Source organism: Pelodiscus sinensis, chromosome 6 (assembly GCF_049634645.1).
Source record: "Pelodiscus sinensis isolate JC-2024 chromosome 6, ASM4963464v1, whole genome shotgun sequence".
Classification (NCBI taxonomy): domain Eukaryota; kingdom Metazoa; phylum Chordata; order Testudines; family Trionychidae; genus Pelodiscus; species Pelodiscus sinensis.
Genome location: NC_134716.1, coordinates 27957090 through 27984486, shown reverse-complemented (window position 1 = coordinate 27984486; position 27397 = coordinate 27957090). Strand labels below are relative to the sequence as shown.

The 27397-nt window shown below is 44.6% G+C and overlaps 1 protein-coding gene across 1 annotated transcript in view; it reads right to left on the bottom strand.

The window, feature by feature from the left end:
- GLDC (glycine decarboxylase) overlaps positions 1-27397 on the bottom strand; it is a 69504-nt gene that overhangs the window by 11071 nt on the left and 31036 nt on the right. Inside the window, exons 9-18 of the mRNA XM_075931612.1 lie at positions 22790-22895; positions 21404-21543; positions 19982-20062; positions 19231-19328; positions 18535-18619; positions 18398-18439; positions 15664-15806; positions 12300-12375; positions 6476-6601; positions 835-984 (exon numbers count right to left, since the gene is read on the bottom strand). Of these exons, the coding sequence (XP_075787727.1) occupies positions 835-984; positions 6476-6601; positions 12300-12375; positions 15664-15806; positions 18398-18439; positions 18535-18619; positions 19231-19328; positions 19982-20062; positions 21404-21543; positions 22790-22895 (1047 nt within the window). The remainder of the gene's footprint in view (positions 1-834; positions 985-6475; positions 6602-12299; positions 12376-15663; positions 15807-18397; positions 18440-18534; positions 18620-19230; positions 19329-19981; positions 20063-21403; positions 21544-22789; positions 22896-27397) is intronic.

Sequence of the window (27397 nt, the reverse complement as noted above, 5' to 3'; positions counted from 1 at the left end):
ATTAGGCATTTAGCCCATTTTAAATTATGTGTGGTATGCAGAAGTTTCCTGCATATTCTTGGGAGAGTTTAGTGATTTAAGTTTCTTTCAGGTACATTGTTTGAAGATCATAGTTTTGTAAGAGTGTTTTACAATAGCTCTCAGGAACTACACACAAAAGGTGGTGATTAACACAAGACAGGTTGTAGCCCTTCCAAGGAGGTATCCTCTTAGATTAGCCTGTGGAGAATCCAGTTTGAACTGACATGACTTTTGAATAAAAACTTTGAATTTTAAACTTTCAGACTTTTTGGAACAACAGAGAAAACTATACTTGCAGAAGGGATGGAAGGACTTGATCTATGAAGGCCCCATCAGACTGATGGGTGACCTCTGGTAAGCTTTCGTGTATGTATGTAGGTTCTTTTATTGTGTTTTCTCTTCAACGCTTTCACCTCAGCAAATGTGCATGCTTATAAGGAGCTAGGTGGTAACTTGTAACCGCTGTTCAAAGCCTCTGGAGAGAAAAAGCAAAGCACAGCCACTGGGCTGTTTGGACAATCTGGTTTGCTAGAAGTATCATCTGTGAGGCAGGGAATTGTGCAGCTTTAAAAACCTTGTCAGAAGAGAGAGAGAGATGCTGACCCGAATTGTGTCAGTATTTTTTGCCATCCAAATTCTACTGGTGTTTTTGATAACCTCAGTTTCTTCCCATGCATGTGTATGGTATATTAGTCTTACGGTGCAGCTGTGATATGATTCAAAACGTGTGAGAACTGACATTTGTTGTTTCTCTGGAAGTTACTGCCCACCACCAATAATTGATAGTTAAAAATCGATTTAACAGATTCATACCTGGGCATTCATGTTTGCACCGTCTAGGTAAACCTGGCCTCCATGTTGGTGAATCAGGTCACACACATCACTGATTTCCTCTTCAAACACACCATTGGTGGACGGGTATGTGATCATGATGGCTGCTAATTTATCCTTGTGCTTCTCTACCTTTAGGAAAACAGGGGATGAAGAAGGTCACTAGGAGGTCACAAAATTCTTTCATAAAAATCAAGTACACCAGCACAAGTGTTTCATGTCCTGAAAACAAGTTTACCCATCTCCTCAAGCAAAAGGCAAATTTACTGTCATAACTGCCAGTCTTCCTACCTGGCACATGCAGTTAGTGCTAAGTTGTAGACTTTGGAGAAATTTAACCATCTAAGTCAAAATATGTTTTTATTCACAAATTTTCTATAATGACAAATGTCTGATGAGTTCTAGTTTTCCTTCAGAAGCATCTTTGTAGAAATGTTTGTTCTTCACCAGGACTAAATGAAATCAACAGTAGTTTGAGGGGAAAAAAAGGAGTATGAAAAATGGTTACCTGCCTGTACAATAATGGGCACTCAAGATATATATGGCTGACACATGCAGGCCACCATACAAGTGTGTGTACACCCCATGCAGTAGAGCCAGAGACTTTGCCGGAAGTATTACAAGGCAGCACGTGTGCCTCTGTCCCCTTGTGTGTGGAGCCAAGGGTGTAAAAAGAATCATGGCATTCTTCGAGTGCTTGTTCATGTCCATTCTGATTACGTGTGCGCACGCCACGTGCATGGACTCCGGAGCTTTTTTCCCTTGGCAGTCTCCATAGGGCCAGGCAGGGAGTCCCCTGGAGTGGTGCTGGTATACCGGTGCATATATACCCCTGCTGGCCCCTCTACCCCCTCAGTTCCTTCTTACCGCCAGTGACAGTAGCTGGAGCATGTGTTACGGCTATCTGCCTGTCCCATAGCAGTTTGTATTCTCATCTGTTCCTGTATTATAGTTAGAATCAGTAGTTAAGTACCTGTTAAGTAGTTGTTGGATAGCGTAATTAGTTGAAAAAAAGAGTTCAGTGGGATTCTCCCCATCAGGGTAGGGGATGCCAGGCTCCCAAGGCTTTAAGCCGCATGGTTCGTGCTCAAAGCCTAAGCCCTGTGGCGACCTGCACTCTTTGTATTTCAAGTGCCTCGGAGAGGCCCAGCGAGAGGAGAGCTGCTCGATCTGTAGAGGATTTAAGCCCAGGACCAAGAGAGAAAGAGACCCTAGGCTAAAGCTCCTGTTGATGGAGTCAGCATTGCAGCCTCCGAGCGAGAAACGTCCTCACTCTGTCCACAGCGCACCGTCCGCTTCAGCCTCGGCACCGGCCAAGCATCAAACGGCCGTCTTGAAGGTGCCCAGACACAGGTCACAGTCGCCATCACCGAGGAGCTCTAAAGGCTCGAGGGGCCGGTCTATGGCAAGACGTGCCCACAATGTGCACCCTAAGGAGGGGCACTTGACCTCCAAGGCGCCTAGGAGAAGGCGCAGCCTGGACAAGGCTCAGAGCCCAGGGCAGGCTACAGGGATGGGATTCAGCGCCCTTCTACCCCAGAGACGTTCGATGCCACAAGAAAGCTCATCGAACTGACTGCAACCGAGGGAGAAGTCCCAGCGCTGCAGCTGAAGGCTGCACCTTCCCACGGCACGAGCGTCCTCCCATCAGCACCGACATCGGGGTCATGGAACTCTCAGAGCATGGCGCAGGCCCCAGCACAGCAGATGGTGCCGGGACAGATGGGGCATATTCAGTCACTTCTGACGGCAACGGGGTATACAGTGCCCCACTATGCGTCGCAGGAGGTGGCACTGCTGATAAGACCCTTGACGGTGCAGGCCCCCGTACCGAGCGTTATGCCCACCATGACGGCACCGGTGCAACTGGCACCATACAGGGCACTGGCGCTGATGCCTCTCTCAGTACCTATTACGGCACTGGGACAGAGGTAGATGGTGCCTATGGTGCAGCAGCCCTCGATGCCGCTGACAGCCACAGCACGACAGGGCTATTTCCCAGTCTACCAGATGCTGATGGGCACTATGCAGGCCAACAGATGCCTCTCCTGGCACCGCGACCAGGGCACAGGGGTAAGACATCGGCCATGACCGTGCACTAGAGGGAACAAGCTTCGTCTTCCCTCTCCAGGTCGGCATCAGACTATTCCTCAGAGTCCGTGGCAGAATCCGTGCGGTCAGCCAGATCGTCCATCGGTCACGCTCAAGTCTCAGATCTGGGCAAAGGGACTCGGCAGACCAGCAGCAGTGGCAGGCGCAGTGGCAACCACAACCGCTGCGGCTGTTCTGGACACCTTGGGCATACCATCAAGCCCAAGGGCACCCCCCTCAGGGCACCGGAGTGTGAGGAAGGACAAGTGCCACCGAGAGAGTTGTCATCGTCCTCACCGGATGAGGCTCTGGCAGACCCGGCACCCCAACTCCCTTCCATGGATGCCAGGGCTCACCAGGACCTGCTAAGGAGGTTGGCAGCCAACCTGGCTGTGCAGGTTGAAGACATCCACAAGGACCTGGACCCCATGGTAGATATCCTGTCGGCATCAGGCCCGGGTCGTGTGGCACTACCACTGAACAAGACTGTCGATAGGTTGTCAAAGACCCTGTGGCAAACGCCAGAGTCAATCGCACCAACACAAAGGGGTAGAAAGGCGTTACTATATGCCACAAGTGGGGCATGTACATCTTTTTACCCATCCCGCCTCCAGGGTCCATAGTTGTGCAGGCAGCGGGGCAAAAGGAGCATCAGGGACCTCTGGGGCCAAAACCAAAGGCTAAAGACCTTAAAAAGCTGGACCTCCTACGTAGGAAAACCTATGCCATGGGAAGCCTGCAGCTTCGTATTGCAAACCAGTGTGTTCTGGATGGGAGCTAGAGGCATGTAGGTAACTGTATGAGTTGGTGGGTTTTCTGTAGAGAGTGGTTAGGTCCAATAATGGTATCAGCAGAGTGAATGTGGACAAAGCTGGCAACGGGGTTTGTTGCAAGGAAAAGTTCCAGGGTTGGTATTAGTGTGGTATGTTCTGTAGCTGTTGGTAAGAATCACCATACGATCCATCGTCTATAGCCAAGCCCTTCGATACAACCACATCTGCTCTAATCCCACTGACAGAGACCAGAAACTTCAGGATCTCTACCAAGCATTCATAAACCTCAACTACCCACCCGGAGAAATAAAAAAGCAAATTGAAAGAGCCAGACGAATACCCAGAAACCATCTACTTCAAGACATACCCAAGAAAACCAACAACAGAACACCACTTGTTATCACCTGTAGCCCCCAACTTAAACCTGTCCAACGCATCAATCAATCAACTACAACCTAAACTGGAACAGGCTACTAAACTCCGAGAGGCTCTGGGAGAGAGACCCATAGTCTCCTATAGACAACCACCTAACCTCAAGATGACTCTTAACCACAGGACATACCACGCTAATACCAACCCTAGAACTTTCCCTTGCAACAAACCCCGTTGCCAGCTTTGTCCACATATTCACTCTGCTGATACCATTATTGGACCTAACCAATTGAGTTATAAGATCAAGAACACATATTCATGCTCATCCAGAAATATAATTTATGTTATCATGTGCCGAAAGTGTCCGTCCGCTATGTACATTGGACAAACATCTCAGACACTTCGCCAAAGGATCAATGCCCACAAAACAGATATTAGACAGGATCACAAAGAAAAAACAGTTTCCTGCTATTTCAACCAGAAAGGGCATTGTCTCAATGACTTGATTACCTGCATCCTGCTTCAAAGACATTTTAACACCTGACTTGAAAGAGTCCTCTGAACTGTCATTCATGCTTAAATCTGACACTTTACACCTAGGTCTTAAAGACACTAATTACCTTACTCATTACAAAGATAGCTTCCCCAATTATCACCTCTAATATCATTAGCTCACAGACATTTACCTCCCCTCCTCATCCCCCTTCTGTTCTGAAGTTTGATTTGTCCTTTTCATAGGTGTTCATTTTTTTTATTGTATCCTTTGGTATATATGGTCATGCCAATTTTCTTCCACTATTTGATCTGAGGAAGTGGGTCTGGCCCATGAAAGCTCATCACCTAATAAACCATCTTGTTAGTCTTTAAAGTGCTACATAGTTTGGGGATCAAAAAACAGGAGTAAGTGATTGGGCAACAAAATGGCAAATGAAATGTAATGTTGATAAATGTAAAGTAAAGAACATTGGAAAAAAATAATCACAACTATACATACAATATCAGCAGTGGCCAACCCTTGGCTCGCGTGCCACATGTGGCTCTTTGATGAAAAAATTGTGGCTCCTGATAAAATGTTTAAAAAAAAAAAAAATTATCACCATGCTGACTGCTCCACACAAGGTTGCTCACTGCCGGGCCACTTTGAGCCACATTCCAGTGCGTACTCACTCCACCGCTCTGCTCATGCTCATGTCCCTCCCTTGTGGTCTGCATCCCAGCCAGCTCATGCTAAAGGCTGGCCACTCAGAGCATGTGCCCCGCACCTCCATGAACGTGCCCCACGGTGGCTCCAACTCCAGGACCCAGGTTAGAGCCGGGGGGGGGGGGGGGGGGGGGCTGGTTCTGGGGGGGTCGGGGATTGGAATAGAGCAGTGGTAGCTGGCTGGGTGGTGGGGGGAGAGGAGGCATTGGGTTAGTGTCGGGGGGGTGCCTGGCTCTGGCATGCACACTCTCAAACCTCCAAAGAGCTATTAAGAAACTAGAGAAGAACTACACAGAAGTGGAATACAATTATGCACAAGGGAAAAGCTATTTTGAAGCTAAATGAGGCTCAAGAATGGAGGTGAGCCCAAACTTGCCATGGGTGGTAAGAAGGAACTGAGAGGAAGGCAGCAGTCATGCCCTTTTTCATGCCCTCAGTTCCACACACGTGTGTGGCCAGGGCACTTGTGCTGCCTACTGATACTGCTGGCAAAAGTCTTCAACTTGAATGCCCTGGCCACACACCCCTACAGTGTAAGGAATATGTGCACAGTCACTTGAATGCGAAATGCAAGTTTAATCACAACCTGAGAGAGATTTTAGACAAGTTGTATTCATTGGTTAACAAAACTGATCTTTCACTTTTTCAAGGAAATGGGCTGTCAGTCTCCCCCCTCCCCTATGGCAGTGGTGCAATCATCATTTCAATACCAAACTGCCCCAAAATATTTGTAAGTATATTCTGCCACTTCTTCAGGTTCATCTGCAGCAGTCAATTCAGAGATGCAGAGGCAGTTGCCTAGCAACATCTTACCCAGTAGGTGAAGGTTAAAGTGCAGCTACAAATGTTTGAGAATCACATGATTCTGCTTCATTCGCCTCTGATACTGAGCACGGGGGAGAGAAGGGAGGAAACAACGCTGCCATGGAAGAAGCTACAATGTACAGACTCTTTCAACCATTTCCACAGAGGATCCCCAGGATTTAAAAGAGGGCTTAGACGTTTAATGGCTTGTGTCTAAGCTAGCAAGAAAAGGAAAAGTGACTTTTTTATTTTTAAAACAGGTATCTAGCATTTGCACTATTTTCCCACATAACAGAAAATCTCTACAGCTAACAATCTATTACCCAGAAAGAAAGAAGAATGTCCCTTCCCTCCCAATGTAAGCAGCCGACGCGACACTCACCATTGCCTTTAGATGGACAGAATCAATGCTTCCATTCTTATCCACCTCAATCGGCTGAATCTTCATCCCTGCCATATGGGCACTGGCTGGGTTGGTACCATGAGCAGATTTAGGAATCAGACAAACCTGAGTGGACAAAAAAAGTTAAGTTCTAATTAACTGACTCACCATGACATTGTAATGCAGTCAATTCCATCAAAAGGTACATTTCATTATCAGACCTTATCGAGAGGGAGGTGGCCTCCCACAGACTCAGAGAAGGAGGAACCATTCACTGAGCCTCTGGTGGGTGGAGTCAGACCATGTGCATCCCTCCCACCAAAGTCAATAGCAGGATCGGAAGTATAAAAGTAGGTCTGGGATCTCATTTGGGCTGCAGCCACCAAAGGAGCCAGAGGCCTCCTGCCTTCTCCCAAAGCTGGACGACTGTCATGGGCCCCTGCAGGGCTGAGGGCTGAGCAGAGCTGCTGGAGCCACCAAGAGAGAATTGAAAAAGCCACAGAGGTGTTGATGGGACTGCTGTGGGCCTTTTACTGTGACATACAACCCGAGTGGGAGGAGGGAAGAGGCCCAGGGATAGCTGACTCCAGTGCGGCTGCCTTGTTTCCAGAGACCTGGTCAGCGTGTTGTGGCTGGATTCCCCGCTGACTCCGTGCAAACTATTCTGTCATTGTCAGTGCCCTGGGCTGGGATGCTGTGGAATTGGGCAGGCCTATGTCCCCACCTGTTACCCCCTAGGGTGGCAGTACTTCTCATTAGACCAGGAGGCCTACATCAGCCTAGAGTCCACCAAACTAGGACGCTAGACTCTGCTCAACCCTGCCGAAGCCTCCTACATTGGGTCTCAGTGCTCAACCTCTGCCAGAGCCCTAATGACTTGTTGCCCCAACCTGACTAAGCTCTTGGCCCCTTAACTGTATTTGTTGCTCAACTCCAGATACAAGCCCAAGTTAGCGACTATTGTTATTAAGGGTTTGGAGTCTTAACTATGTTTGCTACTCTGCCCTGACTATAGGCCAGGACCCAAGGCTGCATGTTGCCCTGCTAATTCTCCAACAGTGTGCGACACACAGGAACATAGTGAAGTGGAATGACCTCGCACAGACCCAAATGTCCCTACCAACAACCTACTACAGACCTCCAGAGACAGGTACACACAGACAAACAGAAATACCGCATGTATAACAAGAATTCAATACAATTTTCATATAAGAAATGTTTACATAACATTGCAGCATCCAAACCACATTACCATATTTACTGAGCATTTCTCACACCCAGGGGCACTTTTGAAGAATTCCATTATCAATTTCTACTTGCATATTGTCTGTATTTCATCTCCGGAGGAATGATATATTACACACTAATTTTGAGATGTTAGTCATCCTCTGTACACACACACGCAACCAGGAGGGAACATATCCTAACTTGAGTCTCATCTGAAGACTGAGAAGCTCTCCACTAGACCTCCCAACTCAAACTTTCTAGTCTCTTCTACATTTGATCTCTGTATAGAACTTCTAAAGAATAGTGGCATCTGCATGGAATAGAGTTTTCTTTGGAAAACTACTCATGCTGACAATAAAATTCACCTTAAAAAAAAATAATAGGAATAATTTGAAGATTAGCTACCCTGAAAGTAACTATTTGTTACTAAGTGTCATGAGCATATTTAAAACACAGGTGCTCTTGCATATTTATGAATTAATCTGACAAATTTGTTCATCACATTTTCTGAAACTTCCCCACTTTGTAGAGGAATTAGACAAAACATGTTTTAAATTCTCTACCAACAGCTATTGATGTTGCATTACTATTCTTTTCATACCATGAAACCAAATCTTCTTTTATACACAGTGATGCCTTTCTAGTAAACACCAATTCTGGATTAACAGATTAATTTTAAAATTAAAATGAGTATGTAAATAAATCTACTTAATTTAAATTGAGTTAAAATAGCTTATAATGAAGTGCCTTACAGTCAACAGATAACATGCTTTCAAATTAAATGAAGTGCTGGAGTAACTTTTTTTAGTTTTATACCATATAATTACAAGTCAAGTATTTAAAAATTGGCTGTTTTATGTTAGAAGTTGTAAAATTTTTGTTAAAAAAAAATCTACTATGGCACCAACATAACTACCCTGTTTTGCAGCAACATATAAAATACAGGCAGTCCCCGGGTTACGTACAAGATAGGGACTGTAGGTTTGTTCTTAAATTGAATTTGTATGTAAGTGGGAACTGGTAGATATTGTACCCCAGGTGTCCCCAATTCAGCTGCTGCTGAAACTGACCAGCAGCTGATTACAGGAAGCCCGAGGCAGAGCTGCTCTGCCCCGGGGTTCCTGGAATCAGCCGCTGATCAGTTTCAGCAGCAGCTGACTTGGGGACACCTGGGGTAGAGCAGCTGGGGTAGAGCAGCTGGGGTGCTGCCAGGTTGGTCCCCGCAGCACCGAGGTGCGGCGCTGCGGGGACCAACCCGGCAGCACCCCAACTGCTCTGTCCCAGGCGTCCAGATTCAGCCGCTGTTGAAACTGACCAGCAGCAGCTGAATCAGACACGCCTGGGGCAGAGCAGCTGGGGTGCTGCTGGGTTGGTCCCGCAGCGCTGCTCCTCGGCGCTACTGGACCAACCCAACAGCACCCCAGCTGCTCTGCCCCAAGTGTCCCCAAGTCAGCCGCTGCTGAAACTGACTAGTGGCTGACTACAGGAAGCCTGAGGCAGAGCTGCTCTGCCCTGGGCTTCTTGGAATCAGCCGCTGATCAGTTTCAACAGCGGCTGAATCTGGATGTCTGAGACAGAGCAGCTGGGGTGCTGCCAGTAAGTCCCCACAGCGCCGCACCTTGGCGCTGTGGGACCAACCCGGCAGCCCCCCAGCTGCTCTACCCCAGGCGTCCTGATTCAGCCGCTGCTCAAACTGACCAGCGGCGAGAAAAGCCTGGTCTGCTGGGGGGGGTGGGGAGGGCGCACTAGCTACGGCCCCCCCCCCCCCCCCCGCAGCAGACCAGGCTTCTCGCCCCAGAGGACGGGGGCGGCGGGACCGCGGCACATGTCGGCGCTCCCGCTGCCCGCGTCCTCCGCGGCAAGGAAAGCCTGGTCTGCTGGGAGGAGGGGAGGCGCACTAGCTGCGCCCTCCCCCCCCTCCAGCAGACCAGGAAGACGCGGAGCGACTTTCCTCGCCGCGGATGTGGGCGGCGGGACTGCCCAGACGCGCCGCAGTCCTGCTGCTCGCGTCCTCCGCGGCTTTGCTCCGCGTCTCCCCGGGGAGGCCAGCAGACCAGGGAGACGCGGAGCAGCTTTTCTCGCCACGGAGGACGCGGGCGGCAGGAGTGCCGCCGCGCCTCTCGGCGGTCTTCTGGGGGGACGGGGGAGCACAGCTAGTTCGGGGTTCCCTCACCCCGTTCTTAAGTAGGGATCTGACATAAGTCAGATCCACGTAACCCGGGCACTGCCTGTATAACATTTAACAATTCAGCAGGTATGCTGAAAAACATGTAAGGGGCCCCATTCTCCACTGTATTGTACCTAATATAATCACTTACAATTGTGCTGCGAAATTTCAGAGTAGACATACAATGTTACATTTTGACCTGGTAGTGTTGTACAACCACTTGGTATACAGTGTAAATGATTAGGCATGAGCACTGCCTACATCTTTCAGAATATTTTCCCCACAAGCAGGGACCAATTTTAAAGAGGTTTATTCTGGAGATATCTCTTGGTCAGGGTTTGCTTGCTTTCATATTCAGACTCTGCAAAAATCCAGATATCCCATCACTGTGTACATTGGAATTTTAGGATAGCTGTTGATAACAAGATTCTGTAAAACAGTTTTGGTACTGTAACTGGGAAAGAGACTAAATGCTTCATATTGATTACACAGAAAAAACAAAACTTGCGCGTGAATTTAAGTGAAACACTGTGGGTGTGTCTAGACTATAGGGATTTTTTGAAAAAAGTGGCCTTTTTTCGAAAAATCTTTACCTGTGTCTAGACTGCTGCCACGTTCTGTTGACAGTAAATTAAAAGAACATGGCGGTTTTGTCCACCATGGAAAACTTCGTTTTACGAGGAATAACGCCTTTTTTCAAAAATGCTCTTTCGAAAAAAGGTGCTATGTAAAACAAACTGTGCTTTTTCTAACGAGCATCCAGACTGCCTGGGTGTTCTCTTTCAAAAAAGCGGCTTTCTTTTTCGAAAGTAGTGATTGTAGTCTAGATGCTCTTTTTCAAAGGAGGCTTTTTCGAAAGTATCTTTTGAAAAACATGTGTAGTCTAGACGTAGCCTTTATCTTAGGGTACGTCTAGACTACATGCCTCTGGCGACAGAGGCATGTAGATTAGGCTACCCGACATAGTAAAATGTTTGTCGGCTCAGCGCGGCAGCCATGTAAATTTAAATGAAGCGGCGATTATTTAAATCGCCGCTTCATTTTACTATGTCGGGTAGCCTAATCTACATGCCTCTGGCGACATGTAATCTAGGCGTACCCTTAGGCTCACTGAAGAAATAAGCACTGAAGTACCTTTATATAAAAATGGAACAATGCGAGACCGACACTGCATTGCAACAAGTTTCAAAGAAACCCAAGGTTAATTTCAACTGATGTTTTTCTAATCTTAACAAAAGCTTCCTTCCTCATACTAAGAAGTTTATAAGAAAATGTAATAGACATCTCTTTACTTAAACTCTGTTTTACCTTGAAAGACTGACAAGAACTATCTTGGAATACTCAACTCCACACAAATTGTACCTAGCTATTTTCTAAACGTAAAAGGGAAAAAAAGTATCCTTCACAGACCGATACATTATCAAGGGACATTACTTTAAAACAATCTGATTTAAACTCTTAATGCCATGGAAATCCTGAGTTAAAGAGAAAAAGTAGGTGAATAGTCTGTCCAACCATGACCAAAGACAGATTTTCCCTCTAACTCTACAAAAAACACATTAGTATATCACTAAGGATGTATGTTGACAGAAAGGAATTATGTGGGGGAGAGGTAAGATTAAGTTTGCTATATTCAAGCTTTAAAAAGCTCAATTTTAGTAGTGTTGAAGCAGGAAAATTAACAAGTTGTGTCCCAAGGATCTGAAAGTTTCACATTGAGGACATGCAGATATCAGAGTCCACGCCCCTCCTGTGCCCCCCTTCTCTGTTAATTTCTGCCTTTCCTTATGGTCCTCGTCCCCTCCACCCTTCCCTATGTGGCACCCCAGGCACTTAGTGCAACTGACCTTCCACTTCTAGAATGCAGCTATACAAAAAGTTCAGCCCTTCCTCCTTCTCCCCTTCCCACCAACCAGGGTACTCAGAGGCCTGCTGCTGTAGTCCTAACAGTCTGCAGGGCTACTGTCTGGATTCTGATGTGCCCACCTGGCTTCTAAGGAGCTGCCAGTGGTCACATGTAAAATTCTCCAAAGGACTCATGCGCTGCTTATTCTGCCACCCCATGGTTTCAACTCGGGGCTGCTCTACACCTGAGGCAGGTGCCCTTTTTGTCCCACCCTATTTATACCTCTGGTCCAACCTGAACTTACCTTTGGTACTTATATGGCTCCCATTCTTGTAGCATTTTGTCAAGTCAAACAATTGTGAGATGCTCACCACAACACTTGGTGAGGAAGGGAGATGTTACCTGTTATGTACAGGGAACTGAGGCACAGCTTAAGTGACTTGGCTAGGCTTGTACAGGAAGTCTTTGGCAGAGCAAGGAACTGAACTTAGATCTCCCAAATCTCAGGTTAGCAATCTAACCATTGGACCATATGCTAAGCATTTGCTCCACAAGAGTTGTCTTGTGCACATTTTCATACTTACATTTCTAAGATGTTCTCCTTTTGCATTTAAGTAAGCCTTGATTGCAGCCAATCCAGCATATTCACCCTGGGCCCCGCTGTAAGAACAACACAAATCCCATTATAATATATGAACCAGACTGTCAATATAGTACTCTAAGGGTATGTCTACACTAGCCCCTTAGTTTGATCTAGGGAGGCTAATGAGGGCGACCGAAATTGCAAATGAAGCACGGGATTTAAATATCCCAGCTGGTCACCATTTTAGAAATTGACGAGCCCGAAGTAACTGCCTGCATCTACATGCGGCAGTGAAACAGGATTCCGAATTAAAGCCCTAACTCAAATTAGCTGGTAAACCTCATTGCAGGAGGAATAACAACTAATTTGAGTTAGGGCTTTAATTCGGAATCCCATTTCACTGCCGCATGTAGGCATGGGCAGTTACTACGGGCTAGTCAATTTCTAAAATGGCGACCGGCCAGGAACATGCTAATGAAGCGCGGGATATTTAAATCCCACGCTTCATTTGCAATTTCGGTCGCCCTCATTAGCCTCCCTAGATCGAACTAGTGTAGACATACCCTAAGTATCATTAAAACCATTCTTGCTCAAGCCATTCTTGGTGACTTTCAGTTAGTTCAGCTATTTGTTCTTATAAACTTCTTGACATGTACAGGAGATACAAGTGTACACATTATCAAGAACATTATGTGAAGCATATTATTATGTCATCACTAGCTTATATACGATCATCACTAGAAATGCAACAATATTGCGGATCAGGGTTGGGGAACTTAAGGCCTGGGGGCTGGATACAGCTCCCAGCTTGCCTGGATCAGGCCCCTGAGGCTTGAGGCCACCCCCAGCCTTGGGGAGCCCACACTGGTAAGGGGTAGGTGGTTTTGTGTTTCTCAATTGTGAGCAGCCCCCGACTGATTTCCTGTGGGTCAGTGATCCCAACCCAAAAAAGGTTCCCCATCCCTGTTGTAAATATTGAATAGATCCTCGTTTCTAAATCACATAATACTACTTTAACTAGAAAAAAACCCCATACAATTAGTATAGAGCTGCAGCTCCATCAAGAAAAGGCCTGGATAAAGCATTACAGTATAACAGATATCCAGAAACTGGAACCCTTTTACAGTCATTTAAAGAGCAGAAGACAATTCAGTATATTTGGCATGAAGCGAATGAGTAATTCCACTACCTACAAGCACAACAATATTCACTGAGCACTACAGTAAAACCCTAGAGATTCTCTAGTCTCATAAAACCTTACATATGAATGAAGAGAATTTCCAACAAGGATTTACATTACTGGCTTATTTAACAGCTATTTAAAACAGTGCTACTCCAGCAGCTTTGCGAACGTGCTTCTTAGCCCTTCCTCAGCGCACTTAGATTCCAAAAGCCCAAATCCCAGGCTCTGAGCTCAGCCCAATTCCCCCGCATGGAAGCTTGTTGCACTATTCAACAGTATAATCAGCCCATGGTGATTTTGTCAGTGGACAGTAATTAAGGGATGTTACACTTCAGTGATAAACTCAGGTGGGCTGTAAGGAATTTAAACACTTCATATTACTCAGTCAACTGCTTCCCCCCAACTCAGGGAAGAATCACTCCTTCTTGCTATATGCACCGAGGTGCTTGCAAATATGCACCACATTCTCAGAAGGGATAGTGACTATAGACTACTGTGTGACATCTGGAGTGGGGGACCAAACCTTTATCAAGATGACCTGTGTGGTGAAAGGAAATACTCGTGTCTCTTCTTGACATGGAGAAAGAATTCCTCGTGAGTATGTCAGATGTTATCCCTTTGTTACAACGAACAACGTATCCAAGGGTCTCACATTCCTTACCTCTAAGATGAGACAGCCAGTTTGAGTGACAGATCACTTTGTCTTATTTTAGATCATCTGGGAGTCCCCATCTATGTATAATTCATTGGTTCTAGAAAGAGCCTTCTTTCCGCTAATGCTCTCAGACATGATAGCAGCAGCATGGAGGCAGGATTATAGTACTTCAAAGAGCAACACTAATCAAGGCTGAGGGGAAACAGGATAAAACACTCTATGTTTGCCCCCAAAAGTTCAAAGCAGTTCAGGAAAGGAGTGTGATAGCACAACCGAGCAATCAGCTGGCCAGCACATACTTGTTACCATGCTCCCTTGTTCTCATTCCTCCACAACAACACAATCACTCCTGCACTCATCTGCACTTATTGCAAGGAGGGCAGATTAAATGGCTCGCCAATGGTGTTCCTTGTACGCTGTGCACGGAGGCAGCCACTCAGGAGAGATGTCAATTGCAGCATGTTTTTTTTTTTACCAGTGGTGCACATTCACACATGCCTCAGTGCACATAAAATAGATTTTGCACATGGATGGCAAAAATTAGAGGGAACATTGCTCATCAACCCCTCAAATGGGGGATTTGGCAAGGCACCCTTGTCGCCTTGAATGACAGAAGGAAAAAGATGGTGAGATTTGCTTGGCCCTGTACAATAGAATCTCTCCCAATCACCATCACCCATGCAGATTTCTGTTTAAAACAGTAGTTGTCTAGCCAAAGGCTGCCACATCCATATGACAAGTAGGAAGAAGAAAAAAAATGGAGAGAGACACTCCAAACATCAAAATAAATCTGAAAGGAGTGGGGGAAAGGGCAAAGTCAGGCTGTCATTCATCCTGACCCTCAGACTTTAAGAAAACATTGCCAGATTAAGATTCTCTAATACAGTGTTACCATAGTCAAGCCTCAACGTCCCAGTCTTGGATTCAAGCAGTAAAGTGTGAAAGCAGCTAACTTTACATCCCCTCCTAACAGGGATGCTCAGAGCTGTCCTCACAGTACATATGATGACTGGGAGTGGTATGAAGCAGCAGCCCTAGCCACTCGCCTGCTGACTCAGGCCCCACTGATCTTCCATTGTGGCAGAGGTAGAAAATAGAGTGAGTGATCATGGGAGGGTTGCAGCATCACTCAGGTTGGCCCAACAACCCTTGCCATGATGGAGATCCTGAGTGGGTCACGTTCCTCCTTGCTGCTGCTATGAGGCTGGCTCTTTCTCTGGGGCTTTCTTCAAAAGTCCTCCTCAACTCATCCAGTTTCCAGAACATTTTCCACCCTCTCAGGAATGCACTGGCTCAGGGCCTGCGTGGGCTCAAGGGAAAGACAAGGGCTGAGCACAATAGACTCAGCAGGAGAGGCGATAGGGCCAGCAGCTGAAGCAGAGGTGGCTCCACAGGGATGGGCAGTGAGTCCCATCTCAAAGAGGTCTGGAACACCCCCGCCTCCAGGCCTTTGACAGCAAGCCATTTACTAGAAGTGCAGATAAATGTTTTGTTCAGGGAGTGCATGTGCAGTGAAAAAGCCCCTACCTGTTTGGTTGGAAGGAGATTTTGTCATAGCCTGTGATCTCACACAGATCCCTCTCGAGCTCCCTGAACAGTTGTTGATACCCTTGAGCCTGGTCTAGAGGCACAAAGGGATGGATATTAGCAAATTCTTTCCATGTGATAGGCTGGAGGAAAAAACAAAATACTGAACTGTAACAAGAGACTGCGTTTGTAAACAATGTGTTTGGAGTAAAAAGGGTTAATGATGAGGGAGAAGAATTAAGACACAGAGGCCTCTGAGTTACGACTTTCTGCTATTAATTTGTCCTGTGGCACCTTATAGACTAACAGATCTATTGGAGCATAAGCTTTTGTGGGCAAAGACCCACTTTATCAGATGCATGTAGAACTGGGTATTTGCCCACGAAAGCTTATGCTCCGATACATCTGTTAGTCTATAAGGTGCCACAAGACTCCTTGTTGCTTTTGCAGATCCAGACTAACATGGCTACCCCTCTGATACTTACTATTAATTTGAGATTGTACATCAGGGGTGGGGGTTTTTGGTGTGGAGTCACTGCAAGAATTTGTTAAGTGATCATGGGCCACACTCTTCCAAGATATTCATGGAAGAGGTGCAGGGGTTTGGGTTGTGACCTGGGACAGGGGCTGTAGGGTCTGGGAGGGGCATGCATGCAGGAGAGGATTCTGGCCTGTGGGAGGGGCGTAGGAAGAGGGGAATGGAGGGTCTGGGAGAGTGTTGTAACCTGGGGCAGGAGTGCAGGAGAGAGAACAGGGGTTTGGACTGTGACCAGGGACAACAGACTGGGGTGCAGGTCTGGGAGAGGGATGTGACCTGAGCAGGGGCGTTGGAGGGGAAGCAGTACCTGGGAAGGTGTATGGAGGCTGGGAGCAGAAGAGCAGGTGGTTTGGGTTACATGGGGTAGGGGCAGGTTCTGTCTGGGAAACCTTACCTGGGCAGCTCCCAGCCAGCAGCCCAGAAGGTTCCTTAACCACTGTGAGCCTGGGAGATGTGTACTTCACATGCTGCCTGTCCTGCAAACTGGCAGCTGCTACTGGCCAGAAACCAGCCAATGGGAGCTACTGGGGGCGGGAGCAGTGTAAGAAGCCTCTCGCCCCCTGCCCCAAGGGCTCAGCAATCAATCTGAGATGCACATTGTCCTCCAGCAGCCCACTTTACTACTTGACTAAAATGGAAAACATTTTTGGTGTCACGGGGGCAAACAAAAAAAATAGCCAACCAATCACCAGCAAAACAGAAAACAGCCAGTCCATCAGAGCGGAATGCGGCAGGGGTGGGGCAGACAGGGAGATGGCTGAGGCTCTTGCAAGCTGGATCTGGCCCAGAGATCATACTTTGCTAAGCCCTGCTCTAAACTCTGGTGAAGTGGTGCTGATGGTGTTTTAATCCCAGAAGTCCATAGACAAGAACTGTTTGGGGCTCCATCGTGCTAGGCTCCGAACATACAAGCAGCCAACAGTCTTTCTTTGCCTTAAATAATTTATCATCCAAACAAGCAGGGTGGATGTTACAGAGTGAGCTATGCAATGAAAACAAATGCCATGCTAGTTCCACTATGTTGGAGGGGAGGGGCAAAGGTTAATTAGGAGGGGATAGAGGCAGACCAGAAAGAGGAGCATAAGAGAATGAGTGGAGTGGAGTGCAGCCAAAGTGGAGACTGAGGGAGGGAGATGAGGGTTGGAATTAACAGCCAATTTGCACACGGCAGAGAAAGTCCAGTCAAAACTGAAGTAAGTTCTCTCAATGCCTAAGTGCTTTTGGGTGCAGCTGCTCCTACCAGCTAGTCTCCAGCTGGTTTCATTGACTGGTTTCAGAAATCAAACTGAAAAGAGACTAGCCTGTTATTTGGTGACGAGACAAATTGGAGATTTGGATTTTTTTTTATTATTATTACTACTGAGTGTTTTCATTGCAGTAGTTTCCAAGGACCCCAATCAGGATCAAAGGCCCATTATGCTTGGCATTGTATAATCAGTAGACCCTTCTTTAGAGATCTTAAAAAAAATCTAATTCCTGAATCCTACCTGGTGTTATTAATACCACATTCATAACATTTTAGGATAGGATTTTCAAGAGGCTTTAAGACCAGTTAGTTGTCCAAATGCTGTGGATGTGCAATAGGAATCGGATGCTAGGGATGTCAGAGTGTAACCGACTAACGGTTTAACCGGTAAGATGATGTTTATCAGGTGATGGTGCCAGTTACACTCAGCTACTCCCCTACCATCCAGGGAGGCAGCTTCTCTATAGCAGGGAAGTCTCTTGCTGGCTACAGGAGGCTTCACTGCGGGCTCTATAGTATAACTCTTGTACAGAGTCCACAGTGTGTAACCACTGAGATTTTCAGCAGTTACACTGTTTCCTACTTCACTGAATTTTGACATCTCTCTAAATGGATACTTAACTCGTAAGCATCTTTGAAAATCCCAGAATAAAGTCAGTAAGAAATTAGGTAAAAATAGGCTCAAACGAAACAAGACAGAATTTGTCATTTTTACCTTTCCTTCTCCCCACAAAATTACTTTTCTATAGATTTAGAAAAAAAATTAAAAATTCTCAGGTGTTGGCTCAACTCTGCTCCAACTGAAAATGTCACTCTAATGTATTAAAATATCTCAGGTAGTTTCAGACAACATGCAGTGTTTACATGTACAATGTTTGGGACTCTGGCTGACTCAGCAGCTCACTCTGAGCTGGTTTCAAACAAGTAATAAATCTATCAGACAAACTTACTGTAAGTTCAGATGAACTATTAAGCTTCATTGTACAGGAGCCCTTAAAAAAAAAATCAAAAACGTATTCAGTTACTATTCATCCAAAAAATAAGAAACTATTAATTACCTAATGTTATTTATTTAGTAAATTCTTACCAAAGGAATCATGCTGTGAACAAGGGAAATATCTTTGTTTTCTAATCTTTTCATATACCGGACAATATTCGTTTCAGAGTGATAGCTGGAGGGCACAAAATGTGGCGTTAGGGCAAGCAGTTGAACTTCATATACTGGATGACCCGTACAAAAGTGCTCTAAAAAGAACTGACAATGACTGCACAATGGAAAAAAGCTATTTCTTTTTGTATTTAATTTTAATGTTTTACAAATGTGTTATACAGACAAGTACCTAACACGCTTGTTCTTCCTGAAATGCTATTAGGTTAGAAGTGTATCACCACCACACATATGGAATAAAACAGTTTTAATAAATCTTCTGACTAGACAAAGTCTTCAAATAAAATTTATGAAAATAAGACAAACAAGATGAATTCAAACTTTGTGGAAACCAATCTGGTATGCATGCATGCATACCACAAAACGACAAAAATATATTTCTTAGCTTGGTTCAGACCAGAGTAAGAAGGGTTTGCACAATCCTACAAAAATTTGGAGAAACATAAAAATGAGTAAAAATAGACATTTAGTATTGACACGAATATAAGTCAATAGCTACTATAAAGTAACAATCCCTGGTACCACCTTCTCAGCGTATAAAAGAGGGAGAGGGCAGGAAATGTGCCAAATCTCCATACAAATTGAAAGTCTGCAGTCGGAATAAACTTCACAAACCTGTTGAATACTTGATGTGTCAAGAATTTGGATGTCCTCTTAAATGCAGTACTCGGAATGCCCCTTGTTTCTTCTCCCATACTCTCAGCAACCAATTCCTTTAACAAGTAGAGAAAAAGGAAGTGATAAAATAAGACATCTTCACAGAAAAAGAATTCATTTTTTTCTCCCAGCAAGTTATGCAGTTATCAGTTAGTTGAAATACACTGCCATCTTATAGTCACAGGTTCCCTGAAGCACATATTTTTATCCGTATACATGTCTATAAAGCATCCATAACATTTCTGGCATTATATAAAATAACAAAAATTACAGAAACCTCACTAATTCACTGAGGAGCACTACTGCAAATTACCAAGTACTGTAGGTGGAGTCACTACCTGCAGGCCACTGAGGGAGCACTGCCAAACCCTGAGAGTGCAATCCCAAAAATAAGTAGTGCCCCCAAGCACAGGTTAAATCTGGGGATTAAGTGGCATGCTCCTGGAGCAGGGCGCTCCTTGACAACCCTTATCTAATATCTTCAGTAAAAGACAAATCCTGTACAGCATATAGACAGTCCCTGCCCCAGAGAGCTCACAAGCTACATTAGCAGAGTCTACAGGAAGAATGAGAGTCCTGAGAACTGACCAGGAGTTTTTTATTCATGTTCTTGATTCACTTTAATATAGGTTTGTAGCTCACTGAAGTACAGATTTCATGTGCTGTAACACTTGGCTAAATAATTCTAAATGATTTATATTTTACTTACAGATGAAGATTCACACCCAAAGATCCACAACAAGTCATCCAGGTCTCTTTCCGTTACAGTTTCATCAAGGGACACACCAATCTGGAGGGGGGGGGGGGGGGGGGGGGAGTAGCAGCAGCAGCAGTTACTCATAGTTCACTAACCCAGGGATTACATTACATGTACTGTGGTTTTGCACACAATATATGATCTTCATTTCATTTTATGTATCTGACCTATTCATATATCATTTATAAACGACATCCGTTCCTAAAACTACAATATAATTGTGTTATGCTGGTAATATTTCTTGCCTATTAGAGAGAGTATCTTTTCCCCTTCCTAACCCATCCCAGGTTCACTTTTCAGTTTCAGGGCTTGAGACCGCTATCTACTATATATTTGAGAGAGCCGGCCAATCTGTTCAAGAACTCTTAAACACTAAGAGCTCGGGCCACCAAATTTGGCAGGCAGCTTCCTCTTATCCTTCCTTAAAACAAGGTCAGGGTTTGGTTGTGCCCAGAATATGGGATATGCCCAAAATAGGATTGATTCTCATAAAACCATACAGAAAAGAGAGAGATAGAATCACCAGGCAGGTTAAAGTGGCTTGTCTAGGGAGGCACCCTCCCCTTCTGGGACTGCCACAGTTCCAAGCCTCCCACCCCCCAGATGCCCTTTAGGAAGAAGGAGAGGGCCTCAAACTTTTCGCTCCTTCCCCAAGGAGAGGCACCCCTTCCCCAAGGAGAGGCACCTATCTTGCAGTCCCAGAGCTATAGGGAGAGGTGGCTTTCCTCCCAGACCAGGTACTACTGCAAGAAGATCAGGCGTGGAAGGGGGAATCCATTTTCCTTGCAGTAGCCCCAGAACACCCTCCTCCAGCCCCAAGCTCCTCAACCCAGCCCAACCTTACAGCCTGCCTCCCCAGTTAGAGCAGACCAGGGGGACGGGGAGCAAAGCAGAGCAAAGCCGTGGAGCACGCGTGTTCCGCCGCTTTGCTCCCCGACCCCCTGGTCTGCAGACCAGGGAGACGGGGAGCAAAGCAGAGCTAAGCCAAGGAGCACGCGGGCAGCGGACAGCCCAGACGCGTCTGGGCTGTCCGCTGCCCGCGTGCTCCGCCGCTTTGCTTCCTCTCCCTGGTCTGCTGGAGACCAGGGAGATGGGCCCCGTTCGTAACTGCGGATCCGACATAAGTCGGATCCGTGTAACTCGGGGACTGCCTGTATTAGAAAGACAGATTTTGGAAAACTAATTAATATTCAGTACACTGCCAAGCAATTCCATGTTTTTATATCCCATTTTAAAGTATTTTAGGGAAACAAATCGTGGAGTGACACATGAGCTTGTTGGAAACACGACAGCATTTTTCTTTTATGATAGCTCTGAATGCAAGAAAACCTGCTGCAGGCTTTGTGAAAGATGAAAAACACAAATGTGACTTACTGTGCCATCGCTATAACCCCGAAAGTTTATCTGCCGCTGACCTGCGCGGTCAAAAACCTCCTTGACTGCACATCCACACTGGATCTTCACGGTATCAAAGAACAGGTCATGCTGCAACGTGTGACCTGCTCGCTTAAGACCTAAAGAAAACAAGTTAATTCCAGTTATTCCATGTTTCTTTGGTTCCTTCTCCCCACCCTTCGCCTCTCAAGCAAGTACTATTTTAACAAAGGGCATTACACCGAATGCACAGAATGGTAAAATCTAGCAGCATGTCTACCAACTGCAATTCTGCATATAATATTTTACATCTGAGCATTCTTTTGAATGTATATAGATGCTAAAAGAACTGTTGGCTAAATAAGACCTTATTAAATTAATACAACAGAGATAAAGCTCTGTATTTTCTCCCCCACTGTCAATATAAATAAATTAGTCAAATCTTTACACAAATCTATAGATCTAAGTAGTCCTAGGCTGTCTAGACTGGCAAGTTTTTCCGGAAAATCAGCTGCTTTTGCGGAAAAACTTGCCAGCTGTCTACACTGGTCGCTTGTAAGATTGTCAGTGTTCTTGCGGAAATACTGTGCCGCTCCCGTTCGGGCAAAAGCCCTCTTGCGCAAATCATTTGCGCAAGAGGGCCAGTGTAGACAGCACAGTACTGTTTTGCGCAAAGAAGCCCCGATGGCTAAAATGGCAATCGGGGCTTTTTTTGCGCAAAACCGCGTCTAGAATGGCCACGGACGCTTTTCTGCAAAAAGTGCTTTTGCGGAAAAGCGTCCTGCCAATCTAGACGCGCTTTTCCGAAAATGCTTTTAACGGAAAATTCTTTCATTAAAAGCATTTCCGGAAAATCATGCCAGTGTAGACGTAGCCCTAGAGTTTGGCTTAGAATAGGAAGAGTCCACTAGTTTAGAGATCTTTCCTGTGATCACACAAGTCTTGAAGGTAGGGCTGCAAATACAGAGGATTTTAAGGACATCCCCCATTGTTGCTCTAGCACCAGCCCAGCTCTTTCTTTATTAATGATGGTAGCAGCACTAGTGTAAGTTAGCTGTTACCATTTTTACCATCAGATTATTTCAAGTTGATCAGAACAGCTCTAGACCACAGCAGTCAGAAGTTAATGGACAGTACTCCTACTGGTCCAGCATAGGTGAAGCTGTCCCATATACAACAGTAGCAGAAACTTCTTACAATCTATTGATTTCTAACAGAAAGAACTAGCATATCTTTATATACAAAGCACTAAATATTATCTTGACCCCAGTGCAATAATTTTGGATTTTGTTTGCTACTAAAACCCATTGGGTGAAAAATTGAAGGTCAGTGTTTTTAAGGTGTGAACATGTAAGACATACCTCTTTATAATTGCTAAGTACGCACCTTCAGCTAAAACTAGTGTGGCATTGTGTACCCTTTTCGCAATGTGCTTTAATCCAGTTGAACCATGGTAGATTCCATACATGGCAGCCATGTTAGCCAGAAGAGCCTAAAACATCAAACGTATTTTAGGAACCATCACATACTAAACTAACAGTAAACCATATCTCAGGGTAACTATATAAACTCTCTATATAAAAAGCTATCAATAAAAGGTGAACACTGAGTTCTAGTAATCTACAAAGTTAAGAGATAAAAAAGCTAAGTATCTTTCTTTCTAAATTATAAGAACATAAGAATGGCCAAATTAGTCATTTGGTCAGACCAAATGAGTCCTAACATTGTTTGCTTTTTTGACTACTGTTCCACACTGAGTGTATGTTTTCAGAGAACTATCCACAATGACTCCAAGATCTCGGTCTTAAGTAGTTATAGCTAAATTAGTCCCCATCATATTGTATGTATAATTGGTTATTTTTTCCAATGTGCATTACTTTACATTTATCAACATTAAATTTCATTTGCCCAATCACTTAGTTTGGTGAGATCTTTGTAAAGCTCTTTACAGTCTGATTTGGTCTTAACTATCTTGAGCAGTTTAGGATTATTTGCCAATTTTTCGCTGTTTACCCCTTTCGCTGTTTACCCCTCGCTGTTTACCCCTTTCTTCAGGGCATTTATAAATATGTTGAATAGGATTGGTCCCAGTACAGTTCATTGAGGAACACCACTAGTTACATCTCTCAATTCTGAAAACTAACAGGAAACAAAGGGTAGGAATAAATGATCTTTTAACCAGTTACCAATCCATGAGAGGACCTTCCCTCTAATACCACGACAACTTACTTTACTTAAGAGCCTTTGGTGAGGGACCTCGTCAAAGGCTTTCTGAACATCTAAGTACACTGTATCTACTGGATCCCCTTGTCCACATGTTTGTTGACCCCCTCAAAGAACTCTAGTAGATTAGTAAGGCATGATTTCCCTTTACAGAAACCATATTGACTTTCCCCCAACAAATTATGTTCCTCTATGTGTCAGACAATTTTATTCTTTACTATAGTTTCAATTAACTTGCCCGGGATGGACATTAGATTTACCGGTCTACAATTGCCAGGGCTCTAGAGCCCTTTCTAAATATTGATGTCATATTAGCTAACTTCCAGTCAATAGGTACAGAAGGTGCTTTAAAAGTTTGGTTACAAACCACAGTTAATAGTTGCACAATTTCACATTTGAGTTCTTTCAGAAGTCATCTGGTCCCGGTGTTCCAATTTGTTCCAAAACCTCCTCTAGTGACATCTCAATCTGGGACAATTCCTCAAATTTGTCACCTAAAAAGAATGGCTCCGGTTTGGGAATCTCCCTAACATCCTCAAGCATGAAGACCAAAGCAAAGAATTCATTTAGCTTCTCCACAATTACTTTATCGTCTGAGTGTGCTCCTTCAGCAACTCGATCATCCAGGAGCCCCATGGTTATTTAGAAGGCATCCTGCTTCTGATATACTTAAACATTTTGTTATTACTTTGAGTTTTTGCCTAGCTGTTCTTCAAACTCCTTCTTTGGCTTTCCTTATTATATTTTTACACTTTGACAGAGTTTATGCTCCTTTCTATTTTCCTCACTAGGATTTAACTTCCACTTTTTAAACAATGCCTTTTTCTTTCACTGCTTCTTTTACTTGGTTGGTAAGCCACAGTGGTACGTCTCCGGTTCTCTTACTGTGTTTTTTAATTTGTGTTATACATTTAACTTGAATCTCTATTATGGTGTCTTTGAAAAGTTTCCATGCAGCTTGCACGGATTTTACTTTTGTCACTGTACCTTTTAATTTCTGTTTAACTAACCCCCTCATTTTTGTGTAGTTCCCCTTTCTGAAATTAAATTCCACTGTGTTTGGATGCTGTGGGAAAAACACCTCAACAGGGATGGTAAGTTTTATTACATTCTGATCACTATTTCCAAGCGGTCCAGTGATATTTACCCTCTTGGACCAGATCCTGCGCTCCACTTAAGATTAAATCAAGAATTGCCTCTCCCCTTGTGGGTTCCAGAATCAGCTGCTCCAAGAAGCTATCAAGAAGGTATCAAGAAATTTTATCTTTGCATCCCATCTTGAGGTGATGTGTACCCAGTCAATATGGGGATAGTTGAAATCCCCCACTATTATTGAGTTTTTTATTTTGATAGCCTCTCTAATCTCTCTCAGCATTTCATAGTCACTATCACTATCCTGGTCAGGTGGTCAATAATATATCCCTACTGCTATATTCTTACTATTAGAGCATGAAAGTACTACCCATAGAGAGAGATTCTATAGAACAGTTTACTTCATTTAAGATTTACTTCATTTGATTACACATTTTCTTTTACATATAGTGCCACTCCCCACCAGCACGACCTGTTCTGTTCTTCTGATATATTTTGTACCCTGCTATTTGTGTCCCATTCACTGTCTTCATTCCACCAAGTTTATGTGATGCCTATTATATTAATATCCTCCTTTAATAGGAGGTACTCTAATTCACCTATCTGATTATTTAGACTTCTAGCATTTTAGACTTCTATGCATTTACAAAAATTTGTGAACAGTCACATTGCAAAAAACATTGTCTCTAAAGGCATAGGAATTAGAAGGCTATAATACAGGGCTGGGCAAACTATGTCCGGGGGTGCGCGGGGGGGGGGGGGGGCACATCCAGTCTGTCAGGGTTTTTTTTTTTAATCCGGGCCACAGGATTATCAATCCAGCATCATGGTGAGGCTAAAGCAGGATATTTCTTGAAGCTGTTAACACTTGCCTCTGGCCCCTAGAGCGTGGGGGTGGGAGAGTCTATGTGCTGCCCCAGCCTGCAGGCATCTCCCGCCGCTCCTATTGGCCAGGAACAGGAAACCATGGTCAATGGGAGCTGCAGGGCTGGTGCCTGCTGACTGCAGCAGCACACAGAGCTCCCTGCCACCCCACAAACTAGGAGCTACCGTCAGACATACCAAACACTTCTGGGAGCCATGTCAATCCCAGGCAGGCAGGGAGCCTGCCCTGGCCCCATTGGACTGCTACCCTGGAGCCACCAGAGATAAGCAGCACCAGGACAAAGCCTGCATTCTGCACCTCCTCCTGCACCCCGAGCTCCTGCTCTAGTCACAGTCCTACATTCATAGTCTGCCATACAAATTTTCCCACCCAGATGTGGCCCTCAGGCCAAAACATTTGCCCAACCCTACTGTAGAGCCTCTGGTCTGTATGACAGGTAGCTTAGTAGAACCATGACCTAGCATGATACGAATCTCTGGGAATAAGTCTCAAAATAAGTATGATGGTAAAGAGTATGGAACCACAAGAACATACTTCTGGAGTTTTAGGGAGAGTTCAAAAGATGCAGAACTTAAAATGAAAACATGCACAAACCACACACATACCAAGGCAACTAACTGACATAATCGCTCATGAGTAATGTAAATGGCGAATTGGGGTACCAAGACAGAGAACCCAAAATTATTGAGGTGTGGAAATATATAAACAAAAACAGGCTAAAAACAACCACTGACTATGTATAGGGAAAGTGAGTATTAGTGTGACTCCTTATAAAAGATGATACCCACTCTGTGGAAACTGGTATACATGGTCATGTGCCAATATGTGGATAGTGGCAATTTTGGGGTCTCTCAGAAGGGATGATGCGAGTAATGCAAGTGCTGAACATTCTGTATTAACTATTACCTTTGCTACGTTTGTGGTGGTTTGTTTTGAAGTTTATAACATTACTAGTCAGGACACAGAGAGGCTTGTTCCTTATTCACTCATTGAGAACCTCTAGTTGAGGCCTTCATTCCAGCGGCAACCTTATCACTGCAGTTGATCTGGGGGCAGAACCCTCTCAGACCACTGCATGGTAAATTAAATTCAATATCCCCTTATACATCACAGTTTTCAATAGTCTGAGTCTTCAGTAGGGAGCTTGAGTTTTTGGTTTGAATCTCACAAATCCCTAAATATAACTTTCAAAAGAATCACTGTTTAAAGGTCTGTGCTCAGGAGAATGGTTTACTACCATCAAATCTCCCATGAGCGCTAAAGATTTAAAAAAAACATCTAGTATTAATCCACAAAAGAGAAACTGTGGCAAAATACTTTAAGAGCATGAATACAGCCTGCATAGGGAACAAAAGTTTTTTTAATACATCTAACTATAAAGATGTTTGTCATAATCACAGTTGTGAAGAGTACCGAAGAAGTTCTTAAAACCTCAAGCAAAAAGTTACTTTGTTCAATATTTCATTTACCTTCCCATTTGAAAATAGTTATTTTAGGATCAAAAGAATTTAACAACTATTTGCACATCAGAAACCTATGAAGTTCACATTTTCACTATTTGAATTCTGAAATTACTTCTGCACAAATAGCAAAAATCTTCAGTCTGGGGTATTAAAATTCTACTTCTACAAAAAGGGAGCATCTAGTTCAGGCTACTCAACTTTGGAAGCTCTGGGGGCCAAAATGATACTCACAGAACACGCGGAGGGCCACAGCTTAATTGTGGTTGCATATACATCCTAATATATATGCAAATACCTTCTTTCACACTGACGGGCATGAATACAAAGATT